Source organism: Ips typographus, linkage group LG5 (assembly GCF_016097725.1).
Source record: "Ips typographus isolate SLU linkage group LG5, UJ_Ityp_2.0, whole genome shotgun sequence".
Lineage (NCBI taxonomy): Eukaryota > Metazoa > Arthropoda > Insecta > Coleoptera > Curculionidae > Ips > Ips typographus.
Genome location: NC_138426.1, coordinates 11,006,757 through 11,027,354, shown reverse-complemented (window position 1 = coordinate 11,027,354; position 20,598 = coordinate 11,006,757). Strand labels below are relative to the sequence as shown.

The window sequence follows — 20,598 nt, the reverse complement described above, 5'->3', positions numbered from 1 at the left end:
AATGACTATATAAATATTGAATTAGAAAGCCTTTACCAAAACAGGAAATCTATTACAGAAGCCTTATTTTATGTAAGGAAAGATACAGGGTGAAACTGAAAATTATCACCCATCAGTATAATATAGTCATTCCAATAATTACATAATTATGTATTTTATATGTATAATTACAAGTCAGTATTTAGGCTTTTTAGGATTAGGAATTTTAAATTCTAATAGCAGATTTCACCAACATTTTAAACTTTATATATTTGGCAATGGTTAAACCATATCAGTTAAACGAGCCTTTAGAGTTTTGAATATTATTGTCAAGAACTTGGCAACCATGGATTTGTTCAATTTAAAATTAGCTATGTAAAATCACGTGACCATTTTGACAACTCTCTGAATGTCTTAAATTTGAATTTTATTAATTTGACTAGTTTTTTTTTATTTTAAGGCCACGTGACCCAAAACGGTTGTCTGTAAAGTGTTGTTTTACTTCTAGAGACATAGAACAACGTTTTGTCACTATTTTGAGTTTTATAACCGCCGCCATATTGGATTTTGCTCAATCAGAGTGACTTTTCTAATTAATTTCAACCTGGCGAACATGATTTTGCTATTTCTCTCTGAGTGGCACAGTCTTGCCGATGATCTTGAAATGATTTAAATACTGACAGTTTTTAGGACGTGGCACTCTTAAAAATTGACATTTTGACAATTTACGTCATATTTGTGCCTCTACTTGTAAGGTTTTGTAGTCAAAATTAATTTTAAAAATTCAAAGTTGTCCAGAAAAAAATCAGAGGAGTCCCCTTACAATTTTTTAAAATTTGTGCTTTTTATTTTTTGAGGTCACACGATGCATACTATAGACAAAAAGTAAAGATAACATTTGTGGTAAAAATTTCAAACCTCTAACTTGAAGCGTTCCTGAGATATTCAATGAAAACTACAAAATACGAGAGTCAAGTTTGCCGCCCTCTAGCGACAAAACGGTACAACTTAGCGTCGCCTGCTCAACGTCACGTGATAGCCCCATTCATTAGCTATGAAAAACCCCATAATATGTTTATACTGAGTGTTTCTAATAAGTGAGTTACGGAGGTTTTTTTGGAAGAATACGTGCACTTTTAATCCCTAAAGTGCATAAAAATAGTTTAAACAGAAAAACGGTCACATGACACTTCAAATAATATTTTGACTTTTAAAACGGTGTCTTTTTTTAAAACTAACTTCATTTCGACTGAAAATAGACTAGAGAGAAGTTATCACTTTCAATGTAATATAGTTAAAAGTAGTGACATTTCTTGTTTTTCTCTAAATAATGAAATATATTATTCATATGATTTATTGCATTTTTGTGAATGTTTGTTTCCTGATGATTTAGTTTAGTATATTTGTGTTTCTCCGCATTTTACCGCCTTTACAAATCTACCGCCAAATGCTTCTAGTACAACTAGCGCCCCCCCCTAAATCCGGCATAGTTGGGACCTATCAAAATCAGTATTTCTGTTGATTATCCTATCAAAATTAATTGAAAATTCAATTTCAAACAGTTCGTCAGTGGATTAGTGCTTGACATCAAACTTTGCCGTTTAGGTGGAAATTTAATCTTAATCTAGACTTAATTGGAAATATTCAATTATGTACACATATTAGTCTGACATGAAACATCGAAGTACCCAAATTCCTGAAGACAATATCTAAAACCGTGGATAGACAAGTTGAAAATTGATTATGTATTTGGATTCATTTAATATCAAAATAAACATAAATAGCCAATCCACAAAGTACGTAGGTCTAGAAAAACTTGGATACCAAAGTTTTAATTAAAGTTTCCAGATTGCAACTCTCAAAACTCTTCGACTTTTTTATTAAGAAATTAATTAGTTCAAGGTTAAATTTTGTGATGACTGTGTTTTTTTGTATTTACTGTTATTAAGTTGAGAATAATAATTTTTCTATGGTTTACGTGTAGCTGTGGTGTTTCACATACAGGGTGTAACAGGTAAATTACAAATAATGTGTTTCTAGCAGTTCAAACTTTGACACCGTTTTTCTCACTGACTGTAGCAAATTTTGTAGTGTTTTTTCAGGTCATTGGTTAGGAAATTTGGGATGGGGATTCAAAAAATGTGTTTAAAACAGTTATTTTCTCTCTCCAAGTGGCTTTTACAGGCGATTTTGTTCCTGACTGTCACTGTGTTTCTACCTGACTATAATAAATTTTGTAGCGTTTTTTCAGGTCATTGGTTAGGAAATTTAATGAGGATTTCAAAAATGTGCTTAAACCCCTTATATTCTCACTCCAAATGGGTTTTACAGGCGATTTTGTCCTTGACTGTCCTTTCAAACTATGTTTCTGACAGTTAGTAGTGCTTTTTCACGTTGTTAATTAGGAAATTTAATGTGGATCTCAAAAATGTGCTTAAAACAGTATTTTTCTTACTCCAAGTGGGTTTTACGGGCAATTTTGTCCCTGACTGTCCTTTCAAACTGGGTTTCTGGTAGTTCAAACTTTGACACCGCTTTTTTCACCGACTGTAGCAAATTTTGTGGTGTTTTATCAGGTTGTTGAATAGGAAATGTAATGAGGATTTAAAAAATGTGCTTAAAACAGTATTTTTCTCACTCCAAGTGAGTTTTAGAGGCGATTTTGTCCGTGACTGTCTTTTCAATCTCTGTTTCTGGCAGTTTAAATTTTGACACCGCTTTTCTCACTGACTGTAGCAAATTTTGTAGTGCTTTTTCAGGTTGTTAATTAGGAAATTTAATGAGGATTCCAAAAATTTGCTTAAAACAGATATTTTCTCTCTCCAAGTGGGTTTAACAAGCAATTTTATTCCAGACTATCAAATTGTGCTGAAAAGTAGCAAAAATCAGGGTTTAGAAAAGTTTTCGAGCAGTATTGGATAAAAAAGGTGTTTCTAAAATGATATCTTTCAAACAAATTTCAATATTAGATAGACCCGTAAATTTACTGGTCAAATTCGAGTTTAATCGTAAAATTGGTAAATTTTCCTGTCACACTGAATTTTACTTTACCTTACCGGTCACGGTAAATTTGCGCTCATCACTACTTCTTACCATATAAGTATATTCAAGTTTATGCGTTTCTGAGATAGAGGGTGTTGAAATTTATGGAAAAAGGTGGTTTTGTAATATTTACATTAAATTATAATACAACTTTGACAGTTTTTTTATATTAGATATATTTAGGACTACAGTGAGTTTAGAAAATCCACTAAAGGTATTTCATATTCCTAGCGTAGAAAAGCAACTTTTCCAGACTTGTCCTGATAGTGATAATGTGTGATAATGATATGTTTACTGCTAGATAAAATATTAATTAAAACTTCTATTGTTTGTGGAAATTTCAGCAAACTTCTTCAAAGTTCTCTTAATTATAAATCCAAGGTTGTCTGTACAACAGTAATAATTATTCTGTTCTCTTTTTCATGGATTGATATAAATTGAATACAGAAAACAACAGTTGAACATTCTGTTTAAAACAGAAATTATTACTAAAATAAAATTTTTCTACAAATCAACTTACCTTTTTCAAATGAACGAAATTAGTTTCCATAAAGTAAAACACTGGAAAGTTGTACACTCTTTTCGACACATAATTTTGAATTGTTCGGTATATTTTCATTGATTCGAGCTTCCAGTCATACCACCTCATTTCATAAAACTTGTCAGCTAAATCTTCAATCTAAAACGTGAAGAAAATTGATGAGAACATTATTTGTTAGTAGAAAGCAAAATTACTCTAAAATGGAAACTTAAACGAGTAAATTTAAAAGAAAAATACTTACAGAATCTTCGTAAGCTTGATATTCGACTGTAAATTGGTAACACGACCAAAAGTAACCAATCAGGGACATGAAAGTAGTGTACAAACTTACAGTTTCCTGTAATTTTGATGTTTGTTAGACGTTTTTGATTAAGTTTGACAGGTACACTCACGGAAAAAAAGGAAAACACGGTGAACAAAATAATCAGTTGGCCGGCGAGCATGAAGACAATATTTCTGTACAAACCTTCGGTTTTTATTGAAGCCATGAATCTACAAATAGAAACAGTCAATTACGGAACAAATATACAGGGTGTTCCATACATTAAGGAACCATATTAAATTCGACCTTAAAAAAACTCAAATTTTGTGTCAAATTCTCAGATATTGACATTTGAAACTGTACATCAAAATTGATTTAAAAAAAAATAAAATTTGGAGGAAAAAAATTAAAGGTAAATTAGTAAAGTTGCAATATTTTTCCTCAGTCGCCAGATACTGATGTTAAAATTGACATATGTCAATTTTCGCACACTATTCTTAACGATTATGTATAATTTAGGACAAATATTATTAAAATATATTTAGCGAGCAATTTTCCATCATTTCAGTCAACTTTTATGGCTAAAATGTTGAAAATCAAGTTTTATGAAAATTAAAACTTAAAAAAACTGTCAATTGTCATAAAAATTGACTTACTATTTTAAGTCGTGCCTGTCAAATTTTTAAAGTCAAAATAATAGAAACTGGTATAATTTCATGAAAATTGATTTACTGAACCATCTACAGTCATTCTAGACAATTCACAAGGTCAAAACTTGAAAAACTGTAAAAACATTCAAATATCATGAAAATTGACTTACTGGACTATTTGCAGTTATTCTAGTCAATTTTCCAGATCAAAATTCTGAAAAACATTAAATATCATGAAAATTGACTTGCCGCACTATTTCCAGACATTCTACTCAATTTTCAACGTCAGAATGTTGAAAAACAGTCAAATTTAATGAAAATTGACTTACCGAGCTATTTGCAGTCATTCTAGTAAATTTTCAAGATCAAAACGTTGTAAAACAGTCAAATTTTATAAAAATTTACTAATTGACTATGATTGATAAAACTTTGAGAAATAGTATAATTTTATGGAAATTTACTTATCAGACTATTTGCGCTCAAAAAAAAACTTTTGGAAATATCTGGCGTTCCATTTAACATGGATGTCAAGAAGACAAATGTCAGGATGTTAGATGTCAAATTTGACATCAGATTCTGGCAAATCAGGAAAAATCACTTTGCTGATTTAAAATTAACAGAGTTGACTATAATATTGAGAATTGTATATTGAGAATTTTGAATAATTCAGTTCAGTTTCAGTTTTCAATATAGACATAAAATTGTATGACTAAAATGAATATAAATATGTTTAACCATATCTGATGTTTTGATCATAAAAACTGGGTCATCCTGTATACAGAAAATACACATACTAAATTAGGATAACGTCACAAGTTTTTACAGAGTGTCCCAAACAAAAACACCTGCTTGCATAGAGTCCTTGGAAACAATAAAAAATAAAGAGCAAAAATTGGGATTAAAAAAATGTTTTTTGTACATACAGTAGAAAGAATTTGGTTGTTATACTCAAAATCAAACAAATCTAGTGTGACGTAACACTCGTAACAGTCACGCAATGGTATATTTTACAAATACTTTGGTTTTTTTTGTATATTTACCCTAAAATTTCTTGGTGTCTTCTTAAAAACATTTTGAGCACGTTCAGCGATTGTTCTTCTCCTTGTCCAAGCGATTTCCACATTTTGTGCTTGCAACCAATCATATCAATTAGCATGTACACTTGAAATCTAGCGCACATGATTGGATAATGGATGGACCACAAAGCAGAAACTATAGGAAAACATGCTAAACATATTCCTGGAGTAAGAAGTATGCAAAGGAACACAGCAAGCTCTGAAAGATTCTCTATTAGTTTAGTTTCTTATGGATTATTGCACCAACATGTTTTAATCTAGGAAATCATCATAAAACCATAATTAACTGGTGCAATAACTCATGGTAGGTTAAATTGGTTTACTGGGATAATATTTGTATATTTCAGCACTAATTGCCCAAACATTGGTGTTGTCAGTGATCAAATTGTAACTAACACCAATGCAAGACAATTCAACAAAAGCCATTTGTAATCTATGTCGGTAAAACACCATTATTGCTTCTTTTTCAATCCTTTTTCTAGTATTTTCTGATGCACAACTTAAACTCCAAAAAAAGGTTTTTTTATACTGTCGCATGTCCATACTGTTTGAGTGGTAACCGTGCATGTATAAATGTAAGCAAATAGTCGCCTATAAGTAAAATTAAAATAAAAAAAACAGTATAATATGAGAAAACTTACATATGTGGATACGAAAAAGAAAGGGGCGTACTTTAGAAAGTATCTGAAAGTGAAGTTTTTAATCATGAAATAGACTTGTCCTAGGGAAATTAGGGTTGAGACCGTTTGCGCAAAGTAAAATAGTCGTTTTACTGCCTTGTAATTAGGTAAGTCCAGAAGAAAACGCAAATTTGGTATGTATTCACCTAAAATTTGCTTACTTTTACCTACCATTACTAAAATGTGCTAACTTACCATTATTAAGATATTTGATACCACCACTCATCCTGTTTAGATGTTTCTAAACAAGTTAAATTTTAAATTTAGAAATTGCTTAAGGCATTAACATTAATATTTCAGTAATTACGTATTAATTTAAATTTAATTCAAAAACATAAAATGACTTTCAATGTAATATAGTTAAAAGTAGTGACATTTCTTGTTTTTCTCTAAATAATGAAATATATTATTCATATGATTTATTGCATTTTTGTGAATGTTTGTTTCCTGATGATTTAGTTTAGTATATTTGTGTTTCTCCGCTTTTTACCGCCTTTACAAATCTACCGCCAAGTGCTTCTAGTACAACTAGCGCCCCCCTAAATCCGGCATAGTTGGGACCTATCAAAATCAGTATTTCTGTTGATTATCCTATCAAAATTAATTGAAAATTCAATTTCAAACAGTTCGTCAGTGGATTAGTGCTTGACATCAAACTTTGCCGTTTAGGTGGAAATTTAATCTTAATCTAGACTTAATTGGAAATATTCAATTATGTACACATATTAGTCTGACATGAAACATCGAAGTACCCAAATTCCTGAAGACAATATCTAAAACCGTGGATAGACAAGTTGAAAATTGATTATGTATTTGGATTAATTTAATATCAAAATAAACGTAAATAGCCAATCCACAAAGTACGTAGGAGGTCTAGAAAAACTTGGATACCACACCCAAGTACCAAAGTTTTAATTAAAGTTTCAGATTGCAACTCTCAAAACTCTTCGACTTTTTTATTAATTAAATTAATTAGTTCAAAGTTAAATTTTGTGATGACAAAGTCTGTGTTTTTTTGTATTTACTGTAATTAAGTTGAGGATAATAATTTTTCTATGGTTTACGTGTAGCTGTGGTGTTTCACATACAGGGTATAACAGGTAAATTACCAGTAAATTTACAGGCAATTTTGTCCATAACTGTCTCAAACTGTATTTCTGGCAGTTTAAACTTTGACACCGCTTTTCATCCTGACTGTACAAAATTTTGTAGTGTTTTTTTAGGTTATTGGATAGGCTGTTTAATGAGGAAAAATGTGCTTAAAACACTTATTTTCTCACTCCAAGTAGGTTTTACAGGCGTTTTTGGCCCTGACTGTCTTTTCAAACAGTGTTTCTGGCAGTTCAAACTTTGACACCGTTTTTCTACCTGACTGTAGCAAATTTTGTTGTGCTTTTTTAGGTTGTTAATTAAGAAATTTAATGAGGATTTCAAAAATGTGCTTAAAAAACTTATTTTCTCACTCCAATTGGGTATTACAGGCAATTTTGTTCCCGACTGTCTTTTCAAACAGTGTTTCTGACTGTCCAAACGTTGGCCCCCGTTTTCTCACAGACTGTAGCAAATTTTGCAGTGCTTTTTCCTGGTTTAAAAAAATTTAATGAGGATCCCAAAAATGTGCTTAAAACAGTATTTTTCTCACTCCAAGTGGGTTTTACAGGCGATTTGTCCCTGACTGCCCTTTCAAATTGGGTTTCTGGTAGTTCAAACTTTGACACCGCTTTTTTCACTGACTGTAGCAAATTTTGTGGTGTTTTATCAGGTGGTTGAATAGGAAATTTCATGAGGATTTCAAAAATGTACTTAAAACAGTATTTTTCTCACTCCAAGTGGGTTTTACAGGTGATTTTGTCCCTGACTGTATTTTCAAACTGTATTTCTGGCTGTTCAAATTTTGACACCGCTTTTCTACCTGACTGTACCAAATTTTGTAGTGTTTTTCCAGATTATTGATTAGAAAATTTAATAAGGATTCCAAAAATGTGCTTAAAACAGTAATTTTTTCACTTCAAGTGTGTTTTACAGGCGATTTTGTCCCTGACTGTCCTTTCAAATTGGGATTCTGGTAGTTCAAACTTTGACACCGCTTTTCTACCTGAGTGTAGCAAATTTTCTAATGTTTTTCAGGTTATTGGATAGGAAATTTTATGAGGATTCCAAAAATGTCATTTTCTCACTCCAAGTGGGTTTGACAAGCAATTTTGTTCTTGACTATCAAATTGTGCTCAAAAGTAGCAAAAATCAGGGTTTAGAAAAGTTTCTGGCAGTATTGGATGCAAAACGTGTTTCTGTAATGATATGTTTCAAACAAATTTCAATATTAGATAGACCCGTAAATTTACTGGTCAAATTCGAATTTAATGGTAAAATTGGTAAATTTTCCTGTCACACTGAATTTTACTTTACCTTTCCGGTCGCGGTAAATTTGCGCTCATCACTACTTCTTACCATATAAGTATATACAAGTTTATGCGTTTCTGAGCTAGAGGGTGTTGAAATTTATGGAAAAAAGTGGTTCTGTAATATTTACATTAAATTATAATACAACTTTGACATTATTTTTATATTAGATATATTTAGGACTACAGTGAGTTTAGAAAATCCACTAAAGGTATTTCATATTCCTAGCGTAGAAAAGCAACTTTTCCAGACTTGTCCTGATAGTGATATGTTTACTGTATAATCCTCTCTTGCGGTGCTAGATAAAATATTAATTAAAATTTCTATTGCTTGTCGAAATTTCAGCAAACTTCTTCAATCAAAGTTCTCTTAATTATACATCCAAGGTTGTCTGTACAACAGTAATAATTATTCTGTTCTCTTTTTCATGGATTGATATAAATTGAATACAGAAAACATCAGTTGAACATTCTGTTTAAAACAGAAATTATTACTAAAATAAAATTTTTCTACAAATCAACTTACCTTTTTCAAATGAACGAAATTAGCTTCCATAAAGTAAAACACTGGAAAGATGTACACTCTTTTCGACACATAATTTTGAATTGTTCGGTATGTTTTCATTGATTCGAGCTTCCAGTCGTACCACCTCATTTCATAAAACTTGTCAGCTAAATCTTCAATCTAAAACGTGAAGAAAATTGATGAGAACATTATTTGTTAGTAGAAAGCAAAATTACTCTAAAATGGAAACTTAAACGAGTAAATTTAAAAGAAAAATACTTACAGAATCTTCGTAAGCTTGATATTCGACTGTAAATTGGTACAACGTCCAAAAGTAACCAATCAGGGACATGAAAGTAGTGTACAAACTTACAGTTTCCTGTAATTTTGATGTTTGTTAGACGTTTTTGATTAAGTTTGACAGGTACACTCACGGAAAAAAAGGAAAACACGGTGAACAAAATAATCATTTGGCCGGCGAGCATGAAGACAATATTTCTGTACAAACCTTCGGTTTTTATTGAAGCCATGAATCTACAAATAGAAACAGTCAATTACGGAACAAATATACAGGGTGTTCCATACATTAAGGAACCATACTAAATTCGACCTTAAAAAAACTCAAATTTTGTGTCAAATTCTCAAATATTGACATTTGAAACTGTACATCAAAATTGATTTAAAAAAAAATAAAATTTGGAGGAAAAAAATTAAAGGTAAATTAGTAAAGTTGCAATATTTTTCCTCAGTCGCCAGATACTGATGTTAAAATTGACATATGTCAATTTTCGCACACTATTCTTAACGATTATGTATAATTTAGAACAAGTATTATTAAAATATATTTAGCGAGCAATTTTCCATCATTTCAGTAAACTTTTATGGCTCAAATGTTGAAAATCAAGTTTTACGAAAATTAAAACTTTAAAAAACTGTCAATTGTCATAAAAATTGACTTACTATTTTAAGTCGTGCCTGTCAAATTTTTAAAGTCAAAATAATAGAAACTGGTATAATTTCATGAAAATTGATTTACTGAACCATCTGCAGTCATTCTAGACAATTCACAAGGTCAAAACTTGAAAAACTGTAAAAACATTCAAATATCATGAAAATTGACTTACTGGACTATTTGCAGTTATTCTAGTCAATTTTCCAGACCAAAATTCTGAAAAACATTAAATATCATGAAAATTGACTTGCCGCACTATTTCCAGACATTCTACTCAATTTTCAACGTCAGAATGTTGAAAAACAGTCAAATTTAATGAAAATTGACTTACCGAGCTATTTGCAGTCATTCTAGTAAATTTTCAAGATCAACACGTTGTAAAACAGTCAAATTTTATAAAAATTTACTAATTGACTATGATTGATAAAACTTTGAGAAATAGTATAATTTTATGGAAATTTACTTATCAGACTATTTGCGCTCAAAAAAATACTTTTGGAAATATCTGGTGTTCCATTTAACATGGATGTCAAGAAGACAAATGTCAGGATGTCAGATGTCAAATTTGACATCAGATTCTGGCAAATCAGGAAAAATCACTTTGCTGATTTAAAATTAACAGAGTTAACTATTGAGCTAAATATAAACAATCACCCTGTATATTGAGAATTTTGAATAATTCAGTTTAGTTTCAGTTTTCAATATAGACATAAAATTGTATGACTAAAATGAATATAAATATGTTTAACCATATCTGATGTTTTGATCATAAAAACTGGGTCATCCTGTATACAGAAAATACACATACTAAATTAGGATAACGTCACAAGTTTTTACAGAGTGTCCCAAACAAAAACACCTGCTTGCATAGAGTCCTTGGAAACAATAAAAAATAAAGAGCAAAAATTGGGATTAAAAAAATGTTTTTTGTACATACAGTAGAAAGAATTTGGTTGTTATACTCAAAATCAAACAAATCTAGTGTGACGTAAAACTCGTAACAGTCACGCAATTTAATCAACAGTTTTCAAAATATCCATGTAGCGACTTTTTTTTTGGGACACTATGTATACTGGAAATTTCTCATGTTGGCGACTGCCACCAACTTAATGTTTGTTTCTAACCAATCAAAATGTTTCTTTCCTTCTTTCTCTTCAGGTGTGACGTCATCTTACCTTACTTTGGTTTTTTTCTTTATATTTACCCTAAAATTTCTTGGTGTCTTCTTAAAAACATTTTGAGCACGTTCAGCGATTGTTCTTCTCCTTGTCCAAGCGATTTCCACATTTTGTGCTTGCAACCAATCATATCAATTAGCATGTACACTTGAAATCTTGCGTACATGATTGGATAATGGGTAGGCCACAAAGCAAAAACTATAGGAAAACATGATAAACATATTCCTGGAGTAAGAAGTATGCAAAGGAACACAGCAAGCTCTGAAAGATTCTCTATTAGTTTAGTTTCTTATGGATTATTGCACCAACATGTTTTATTCTAGGAAATCATCATAAAACCATAATTAACTGGTGCAATAACTCATGGTAGGTTAAATTGGTTTACTGGGATAATATTTGTATATTTCAGCACTAATTGCCCAAACATTGGTGTTGTCAGTGATCAAATTGTAACTAAAACCAATGCAAGACAATTCAACAAAAGCCATTTGTAATCTATGTCGGTAAAACACCGTTTTTGCTTCTTTTTCAATCCTTTTTCTAGTATTTTCTGATGCACAACTTAAACTCCAAAAAAAGGTTTTTTTATACTGTCGCATGTCCATACTGTTTGAGTGGTAACCGTGCATGTATAAATGTAAGCAAATAGTAACCTATAAGTAAAATTAAAATAAAAAAAACAGTACAATATGAGAAAACTTACATATGTGGATACGAAAAAGAAAGGGGCGTACTTTAGAAAGTATCTGAAAGTGAAGTTTTTAATTATGAAATAGACTTGTCCTAGGGAAATTAGGGTTGAGAGCGTTTGCGCAAAGTAAAATAGTCGTTTTACTGCCTTGTAATTAGGTAAGTCCAGAAAAAAACGCAAATTTGGTATGTATTCACCTAAAATTTGCTTACTTTTACCTACCATTACTAAAATGTGCTAACTTACCATTATTAAGATATTCGATACCACCACTCATCTTGTTTAGATGTTTCTAAACAAGTTAAATTTTAAATTAAGAAATTGCTTAAGTCATTAACATTAATATTTCAGTAATTACGTATTAATTTAAATTTAATTCAAAAACATAAAATGACTATATAAATATTGAATTAGAAAGCCTTTACCAAAACAGGAAATCTATTACAGAAGCCTTATTTTATGTAAGGAAAGATACAGGGTGAAACTGAAAATTATCACCCATCAGTATAATATAGTCATTCCAATAATTACATAATTATGTATTTTATATGTATAATTACAAGTCAGTACTAGGCAAACAAATTTCTCTATTAGATAGACCCGTAAATTCACTGGTCAAATTCGAATTTAATCGTAAAATTGTTAAATTTTCCTGTCACACTTTTACTTTACCTTACCGGTCACGGTAAATTTGCGCTCATCACTACTTCTTACCATATAAGTATATTCAAGTTTATGCGTTTCTGAGATAGAGGGTGTTGAAATTTATGGAAAAAGGTGTTTTTTTAATATTTACATTAAATTATAATACAACTTTGACAGTTTTTTTTATAAGAGATATATTTACTACAGTGAGTGAGTTTAGAAGATCCACTAAAGGTATTTCATATTCCTAGCGCAGAAAAGCAACTCTTCCAGACTTGTCCTGATATTGATATGTTTACTGTATAATCCTCTCTTGCGGTGCTAGATAAAAAATTAATTAAAATTTCTATTGCTTGTCGAAATTTCAGCAAACTTCTTCAATCAAAGTTCTCTTAATTATAAATCCAAGGTTGTCTACACAACAGTAATAATTATACTGTTCTCTTTTTCATGGATTGATATAAATTGAATACAGAAAACCACAGTTGAACCAACTTAAAACAGAAATTATTACTAAAACAAAATTTTTCTACAAATCAACTTACCTTTTTCAAAAGAACGAAATTAGCTTCCATAAAGTAAAACACTGGAAAGTTGTACACTCTTTTCGACACATAATTTTGAATTGTTCGGTATATTTGCATTGATTCGAGCTTCCAGTCGTACCACCTCAATTCATAAAACTTGTCAGCTAAATCTTCAATCTAAAACCAGAAGAAAGTTGATGAGAACATTATTTGTTAGTAGAAAGCAAAATTACTCTAAAATGGAAACTTCAACGAGTAAATTTAAAAGAAAAATACTTACAGAATCTTCGTAAGCTTGACATTCGACTGTAAATTGGTAACACGACCAAAAGTAACCAATCAGGGACATGAAAGTAGTGTACAAACTTACAGATTCCTGTAATTGTGATGTTTGTTAGACGTTTTTGATTAAGTTTGACAGGTACACTCACGGAAAAAAAGGAAAACACGGTGAACAAAATAATCAGTTGGCTGGCGAGAATGAAGACAATATTTCTGTACAAACCTTCGGTTTTTATTGAAGCCATGAATCTACAAATGGAAACAGTCAATTACGGAATGTTCCATACACTGAAGAACCATACTAAATTCGACCTTAAAAAAACTCAAATTTTGTGTCAAATTCACATTTGAAACTGTACATCAAAATTAATTTAATAAAAAATAAATTTTGGAGGAAAAAATGGTAAATTAGTAAAGTTGCAATATTTTTCCTGAGTCGCCAAATACTAATGTTAAAATTGACATATGTCAATTTTCGCACACGATTCTTAACGATTATGTATAGTTTAGAACAAATTTCATTAAAATAGATTTAGCAAGCAATTTTCCATCATTTCAGTCAACTTTTATGGCTAAAATGTTGAAAATCACGTTTTATGAAAATTAAAACTTTAAAAAACTGTCAATTGTCATAAAAATTGACTTTTTAGGAATAATGGAATTTCAATGAAAATTTATTTACTGAATCATCTGAATAATGGAATTTCATGAAAATTTATTTACTGAATCATCTGAAGTCATTCTAGACAATTTTCAAGACCAAAATGCTGAAAAACATTCAAATATCATGAAAATTGGTTTACCGGACTATTTGCAGTCATTGTAGTCAATTTTCAAGACCAAAATGTTGAAAAACAGTCAAATATTATGTAAATTGTTTTATTGAACTATTTGGGGTCCTTCTACTCAATTTTCAATGTCAAAATATTGAAAAACAGTCAAATTTTATAAAAATTAACTTACTGGACTATTTGCAGTTATTCTAGTCAATTTTCAAGACCACAATGCTGAAAAACATTCAAATATCATGAAAATTGACTTACCGGACTATTTGCAGTCATTCTAGTCAATTTTCAAGACCAAAATGTTGAAAAACAGTCAAATTTTATATAAATAAACTTACTGAACTATTTGAAGTTATTCTAGTCAATTTTCAAGACCAAAATGCTGAAAAACATTCAAATATCATGAAAATTGACTTACCGGACTATTTGCAGTCATTCTAGTCAATTTTCAAGACCAAAATGTTGAAAAACAGTCAAATTTTATATAAATAAACTTACTGAACTATTTGAAGTTATTCTAGTCAATTTTCAAGACCAAAATGCTGAAAAACATTCAAATATCATGAAAATTGACTTACTGGACTATTTGCAGTCATTCTAGTGAATTTTCAAGACCAAAATGTTGAAAAACAGTCAAATATGATGTAAATTGTTTTATTGGACTATTTGGGGTCCTTCTACTCAATTTTCAATGTCAAAATATTGAAAAACAGTCAAATTTTATAAAAATTTACTTACTGGACTATTTGCAGTTATTCTAGTCAATTTTCAAGACCAAAATGCTGAAAAACATTCAAATATCATGAAAATTGGCTTACCGGACTATTTGCAGTCATTGTAGTCAATTTTCAAAGTCAAAACGTTGCAAAACAGTTAATTTTTATAAAAATCTACTTACTGGATTATTTGCAGTTATTCTGGTCAATTTTCAAGACCGACATTTTAAAAACGTTCAAATATTATGAAAATTGACTTGCCAGACTATTTCCAGACATTCTACTCAATTTTCAATGTCAAAATGTTGAAAAACAGTCAAATTTAATGGAAATTGACTATGATTGATAAAACTTTGAGAAATAGTATAATTTTAGTGAAATTGACTTATCAGACTATTTGCGCTAATTCTATTCAATTTTCAAGACCAAAATGTTTAAAAACAGTAAGATTTCATGAAAATTGACTTACCGGACAAATTCCAGCCATTCTAGTCAATTGAAGACAGTGCTGTCAAAACTCGCATGGTTTGACAAACAAAAGAAAACCTGACATTTCAAATAATATTCTGACACTAAAACTGTCAGAATTACAGTAAAAGAAAATGGTTGAGAACGTCAAAACGTGTCAAATTTAAATAAATAAAAATTGACGTTTTGACTTAAAGCTAATCTGGTCATTTTAACATTGAAACAGTCAAAACTGTTATTTTTAATATTTTATTGAAAATGTAACGCGAAAGTTGTCAAATTGACGAAAACAGTCACAACGACTATTTTCTGTCAGTTTTCATTAAAAAAAAAACAAAAAATCTAAATATAGAGTGCATAACAAAAATAAAAACGTACCCAACGTAACCTCAAAAAATAAACATTTGAAAATACATGGTGTTCCATTTAACATGCATGTCAAGAAGACAAGTGATTGACATATGTCAAATTTGACATCAGATTTTGACGAATCAGGAAAAATCACTTTGCTGATTTAAAATTAACAGAGTTAACTATTGAGCTAAATATAAACAATCACCCGGTATATTGAGAATTTTGAATAATTCAGTTCAGTTTCAGTTTTCAATATAGACATAAAATTATATGACTAAAATAAATACAAATTAGTTTGTTTAACCATATCTGATGTTTTGATCATAAAAACTGGGTCACCCTGTATACAGAAAATACACATACTAAATTAGGATGACGTCACAAGTTTTTACAGAGTGTCCCACACAAAAACAGATGCATGCATAGAGTCTTTGGAAACAATAAAAAATAAAGAGCAAAAATTGGGATTCAAAAAATGTTTTTTGTACATACAATAGAAAGAAATTGGTGGTTATACTCAAAATCAAACAAATCTAGTGTGACGTAACAGTTACGCAATTTAATCAACAGTTTTCAAAATATCCATGTAGCGTCTTTTTTTTTTGGGACACTATGTATACTGGAAATTTCTCATGTTTGCGACTGCCACCAACTTAATGTTTGTTTCTAACCAATCAAAATTTTCCTTTCCTTCTTTCTCTTCAGGTGTGACGTCATCTTACCTTACTTTGGTTTTTTCTGTATATTTACCCTAAAATTTCTTGGTGTCTTCTTAAAAACATTTTGAGCACGTTCAGCGATTGTTCTTCTCCTTGTCCAAGCGATTTCCACATTTTGTGCTTGCAACCAATCATATCAATTAGCATGTACACTTGAAATCTTGCGTACATGATGGGATAATGGGTGTGCCACAAAGCAAAAACCATAGGAAAACATGCTAAACATATTCCTGGAGTAAGAAGTATGCAAAGGAACACAGCAAGCTCTGAAACATACTCTATTAGTTTAGTTTCTTATGAATTATTGCACCAACATGTTTTAATCTAGGAAATCATCATAAAACCATAATTAACTGGTGCAATAACTCATGGTAGGTTAAATTGGTTTACTGGGGTAATATTTGTATATTTCAGCACTAATTGCCCAAACATTGGTGTTGTCAGTGATCAAATTGTAACTAACACCAATGCAAGACAATTCAACAAAAGCCATTTGTAATCTATGTCGGTAAAGCACCATTATTGCTTCTTTTTCAACCCTTTTTCTAGTATTTTCTGATGCACAACTTAAACTCCAAAAAAACGTTTTTTTATACTGTCGCATGTCCATACTGTTTGAGTGGTAACCGTGCATGTATAAATGTAAGCAAATAGTAACCTATAAGTAAAATTGAAATAAAAAAAAACAGTAAAATATGAGAAAACTTACAAATGTGGATACGAAAAAGAAAGGGGCGTACTTTAGAAAGTATCTGAAAGTGAAGTTTTTAATCATGAAATAGACTTGTCCTAGGGAAATTAGGGTTGAGAGCGTTTGCGCAAAGTAAAATAGTCGTTTTACTGCCTTGTAATTAGGTAAGTCCAGAAAAAAACGCAAATTTGGTATGTATTCACCTAAAATTTGCTTTCTTTTACCTACCATTACTAAAATGTGCTAACTTACCATTATTAAGATATTCGATACCACCACTCATCCTGTTTAGATGTTTCTAGACAAGTTAAATTTTAAATTAAGAAATTGCTTAAGTCATTAACATTAATATTTCAGTAATTACGTATTAATTTAAATTTAATTCAAAAACATAAAATGACTATATCAAAATCAGTGGCGCAGGCAAAATAAAATGCTTTTCTGATTATTCCTCATAAACTTGACTAATTAAAGTCCAAAAGAGAAACAACACTAATTATGGAATTATTACAAGGAAATGTTGAATTATAAAGCCTTTATCAAAACAGGAAATCTATTACAGAAGCCTTATTTTATGTAAAGAAAGATACAGGGTGAAACTGAAAATTATCACCCAGTATAATATAGTCGTTCCAATAATTATATAATTACGTATTTTGTATGTATAATTACAAGTCAGTATTTAGGCTTTTTAGGATTAGGAATTTTAAATTCTAATAGCAGATTGCACCAACCTTGGTTAAACCACATCAGTTAAACGAGCTTTTAGAGTTTTGAATATTATTGTCAAGAACTTGGCAACCATGGATTTGTTCAATTATTTAAAATTAGTTAAGTAAAATCACGTGACCATTTTGACAACCTTCTGGATGTCTTAAATTTGAATTTCATTAATTTGACTAGCTTTTTTTTTATTTAAAGGCCACTTGACCCAAAACGCTTGTCTGTAAAGTGTTGTTTTACTTCTAGAGACATATAACAACGTTTTGTCACTATTTTGAGTTTTATAACCGAGATATTCATTGAAAACTACAAAATACGAGAGTCAAGTTTGCCGCCCTCTAGCGGCAAAACGATACAACTTAGCGTCGCCTGCTCAACGTCACGTGATAGCCCCATTCATTAGCTATGAAAAACTCCATAATATGTTTATACTGAGTGTTCCAAATAAGCGAGTTATGGAGGATTTTTTGGAAAAATGTACTGACATTTATCCCAAATTAGAGATTTTTGAGCCCACTATACTACCCGCCGCCATATCGGCTTTTGTCCAATCAAAGTGTCTTTTTCTATTAATTTTAACTTGGGGAATATGAATTTGCTGTCTATTTTGCTCTGATTGGCAAAATAAAAATTGTTTACAACAATCTTTCAATGTATTAAAATCCTGGAAATTTTCTTTGAAAAATTTTTAAATTTTTTAAATTGTGTGAAAAAAAGGTTCATTTGCCTCAAACTGTTTTCAAAGTGAAAATTCCTTTTCAAAAAATGCATAGTTTCTTTTCTTTTGTTACAAATAAGATGTCATTTTGGTTCATTTTTGCTTCAAACTATTCTCAGTTCTTATGGCAATTCCCATAAAGGAGCATATTCAAGCATATTTAAACGATAATGATATTTGTTGTTTTTAATGTAATTAAAGCTTTTTGTGGGGAAATGAAATATTTAAATCTCTTTTAGTTTTGACAACAGAGAAAACAGAAAGTTTGATCAAAAAACTTAAAATTACTGGAAGGTAAATTTCATATAAAAATATATTTTACTCTAATTGGTTCTAAAACCTGATTAAGAATAATTGCCAAATTATCTTCAAACTGTCAAAGCAAATTGTCCATTCGTTTTTAGTTTTTCCAAAAATTTTTGTCTCTTTAAGGCTTTCTTCTTCATGTAAAATGTACTTTCTTAAATACAAATAGTTTTCTTTACTTTTGTTCTCTTAATAAAGATTTTTGCTGCTTTTTAGACCTCTTAATAACGCTAAAAGATCATTTTCAGAAATTTTTTTATTTTAGATTGTCGTTTTTTTTACAACTCTTAAGTCTTTTAAAAGATCTCTGTCTAATTTTAGGGGTCCAAACTGTTTCTGGGACTTCCAAGAGGTCAGTTACATGAAGTGGTTTATGAATGGGACACTCTAAATTTTCTTCTTCAATAATATTTCCAGTTGGTATGACAATTGTTTCTAAAGAGAAAAAAATGTGTGTAAGAGATTTAAAAAGAAAATTTTATTGCCAAAAATCAGTGTTTTTGGCAATAAAGGACACTTTTCAGGTAGTTTTCCATCACTTAGTTTAAGTATTCAGTACTTAAATTGATTATGGACCATCTAAAACATAAGTAAGTACCCATTGTTCTAAATATCCTATTTCTGGAAGAGTGTAAGAGCTTTCTATCCAGAAAACTTTTTTTTTTCTTTTCCTTTTTCTTAATTATCCGAATTTTTTTAAAGAAGATCCTGGATTTCCTAATATCCTATAAAAGTCCCCTTCAAGCGGTTCTTTCAAAATTCAAATTTAGACTTATCACCTTTTTTCGTATGAAAATAACAGATTTTGTATTTTATTTGTAGAAAAAGTGTGGTCACAGCAGAAATAAAAAAGCGTAATAACTTTAAAATTTCTATTATTTAATGGTTTAACTTTTACATTATTTACCTTCTGGACACCCTGTTCGTTGAGTAGTATGCATTACAAACTGTATACCACCACTTTATAACCTGCCAAATAAAAAATTAATAACCCAACTAAAAATTCAAATAACACTTTACCTTTCCCAGCAATGTAAAATTGGAGTTAATAAAAGAAGGTAATGGAAATCGGACTATTTCTTTCGATATGTAATAATGGGCCGTCCTGTATATTCGTCTTATTTCCTTGTTTTCCCAGTTGTACCAATCAACGTTATAAAATAAACGCGCTAGTTCTGTAAACTGAAATTTTTCCCGTATTTTACGCATTTTATGGACTGTGACACTTACGGCATCTTCGTACTGTTGACATTCCAATGACAGCTGAAAAGTGCCCCAAAAATACGTGGCAACAGATACAAGAGCAGTAAATATACCGGCAGATTCCTAAAAAATAGTTTGGTTAATTTGTTAGAAAAAAATTGTAAAAGCACGTCACGTGGTCGTAAGAATTTAAATTTCCAACTGGCAACACTGTAAAGTTAAGTTGAAACTTGTCATGTGACGCAGAAAATGTCATCTGTAATCTTCAAATATCTGAAAAATATATTTAGACGGTTGGAAAACTGAAATTCTAAAAGCAGACAACGTAATTGTGACAATTTAAATTTCCAGCTGGCAACAGTGTAAAGTTAAGTTGAAACTTGTTAACAACAGTCACGTGACCCGGAAAATATAATTTTTTATCTAGAAAACTCTGTAAATGACATTTTAATAGTTGGAAAAGGTGAAATTGTAAAAGCACGTCACCTGACCGTGACAATTTAAAT

General features: G+C 30.3%; 4 protein-coding genes and 1 long non-coding RNA gene across 13 annotated transcripts in view; 1 reads left to right on the top strand and 4 right to left on the bottom strand.

Annotated features, from left to right (window-relative positions):
• Positions 1-20,598, top strand: part of LOC145729248 (G-protein coupled receptor dmsr-1-like) — a 115,285-nt gene that overhangs the window by 25,660 nt on the left and 69,027 nt on the right. The window lies entirely within an intron of this gene.
• Positions 3,353-4,944, bottom strand: LOC145729072 (uncharacterized). Of its 2 annotated transcripts, none has more exons than XM_081979684.1 (5): positions 4,804-4,944; positions 3,955-4,054; positions 3,804-3,899; positions 3,542-3,700; positions 3,353-3,487 (listed from the first exon to the last, which is right to left on the bottom strand). In XM_081979684.1, exons 2-5 carry the CDS (start codon positions 4,048-4,050, stop codon positions 3,425-3,427), a joined length of 414 nt encoding a protein of 137 aa, XP_081835810.1. In that variant the 5' UTR covers positions 4,051-4,054; positions 4,804-4,944; the 3' UTR covers positions 3,353-3,424. The 2 variants fall into 2 exon arrangements, with proteins under 2 accessions (XP_081835810.1, XP_081835811.1); XM_081979685.1 differs by lacking the exon at positions 4,804-4,944 and adding an exon at positions 4,645-4,746.
• Positions 8,796-11,411, bottom strand: LOC145729555 (uncharacterized). Of its 5 annotated transcripts, XM_081980360.1 has the most exons (6): positions 10,418-10,549; positions 10,259-10,302; positions 9,569-9,668; positions 9,418-9,513; positions 9,156-9,314; positions 8,814-8,928 (listed from the first exon to the last, which is right to left on the bottom strand). In XM_081980360.1, the coding sequence occupies exons 3-6, from the start codon at positions 9,662-9,664 to the stop codon at positions 8,836-8,838; spliced, it is 444 nt and encodes a 147-aa protein (XP_081836486.1). In that variant the 5' UTR covers positions 9,665-9,668; positions 10,259-10,302; positions 10,418-10,549; the 3' UTR covers positions 8,814-8,835. The 5 variants fall into 5 exon arrangements, with proteins under 5 accessions (XP_081836484.1, XP_081836486.1, XP_081836483.1 ...); XM_081980358.1 differs by lacking the exons at positions 10,259-10,302; positions 10,418-10,549 and adding an exon at positions 11,291-11,411 and having other exon boundaries at positions 8,796-9,101; XM_081980357.1 differs by lacking the exons at positions 10,259-10,302; positions 10,418-10,549 and adding an exon at positions 11,291-11,411.
• Positions 12,778-15,479, bottom strand: LOC145729684 (uncharacterized). Of its 2 annotated transcripts, none has more exons than XM_081980541.1 (5): positions 15,380-15,479; positions 13,559-13,658; positions 13,408-13,503; positions 13,146-13,304; positions 12,778-13,094 (listed from the first exon to the last, which is right to left on the bottom strand). In XM_081980541.1, the coding sequence occupies exons 2-5, from the start codon at positions 13,652-13,654 to the stop codon at positions 13,032-13,034; spliced, it is 414 nt and encodes a 137-aa protein (XP_081836667.1). In that variant the 5' UTR covers positions 13,655-13,658; positions 15,380-15,479; the 3' UTR covers positions 12,778-13,031. The 2 variants fall into 2 exon arrangements, with proteins under 2 accessions (XP_081836667.1, XP_081836666.1); XM_081980540.1 differs by having other exon boundaries at positions 12,778-12,921.
• On the bottom strand, positions 19,770-20,220 carry LOC145729909 (uncharacterized). Its single transcript, XR_014178481.1, has 3 exons — positions 20,120-20,220; positions 19,910-20,071; positions 19,770-19,858 (listed from the first exon to the last, which is right to left on the bottom strand). It is a non-coding gene; the product is annotated as an uncharacterized LOC145729909 (long non-coding RNA).

Coding starts and splice junctions, on each gene's coding strand:
- LOC145729072 (XM_081979684.1), bottom strand. CDS start 4,050: ATGGCTTCAATAAAAACCGAAGGTTTGTACAGAAATATTGTCTTCATG. Junction 3,900..3,954: donor CCGTGTTTTCCTTTTTTTCC/GTGAGTGTACCT, acceptor TCAAAATTACAG/GAAACTGTAAGTTTGTACAC. Junction 3,701..3,803: donor ATCAAGCTTACGAAGATTCT/GTAAGTATTTTT, acceptor TTCACGTTTTAG/ATTGAAGATTTAGCTGACAA.
- LOC145729555 (XM_081980357.1), bottom strand. CDS start 11,406: ATGCTAATTGATATGATTGGTTGCAAGCACAAAATGTGGAAATCGCTT. Junction 9,669..11,290: donor AGACACCAAGAAATTTTAGG/GTAAATATAAAG, acceptor TTCTATTTGTAG/ATTCATGGCTTCAATAAAAA. Junction 8,929..9,155: donor ATTTCGTTCATTTGAAAAAG/GTAAGTTGATTT, acceptor TATTTTATCTAG/CACCGCAAGAGAGGATTATA.
- LOC145729684 (XM_081980540.1), bottom strand. CDS start 13,654: ATGGCTTCAATAAAAACCGAAGGTTTGTACAGAAATATTGTCTTCATT. Junction 13,305..13,407: donor GTCAAGCTTACGAAGATTCT/GTAAGTATTTTT, acceptor TTCTGGTTTTAG/ATTGAAGATTTAGCTGACAA. Junction 12,922..13,145: donor ATTTCGTTCTTTTGAAAAAG/GTAAGTTGATTT, acceptor TTTTTTATCTAG/CACCGCAAGAGAGGATTATA.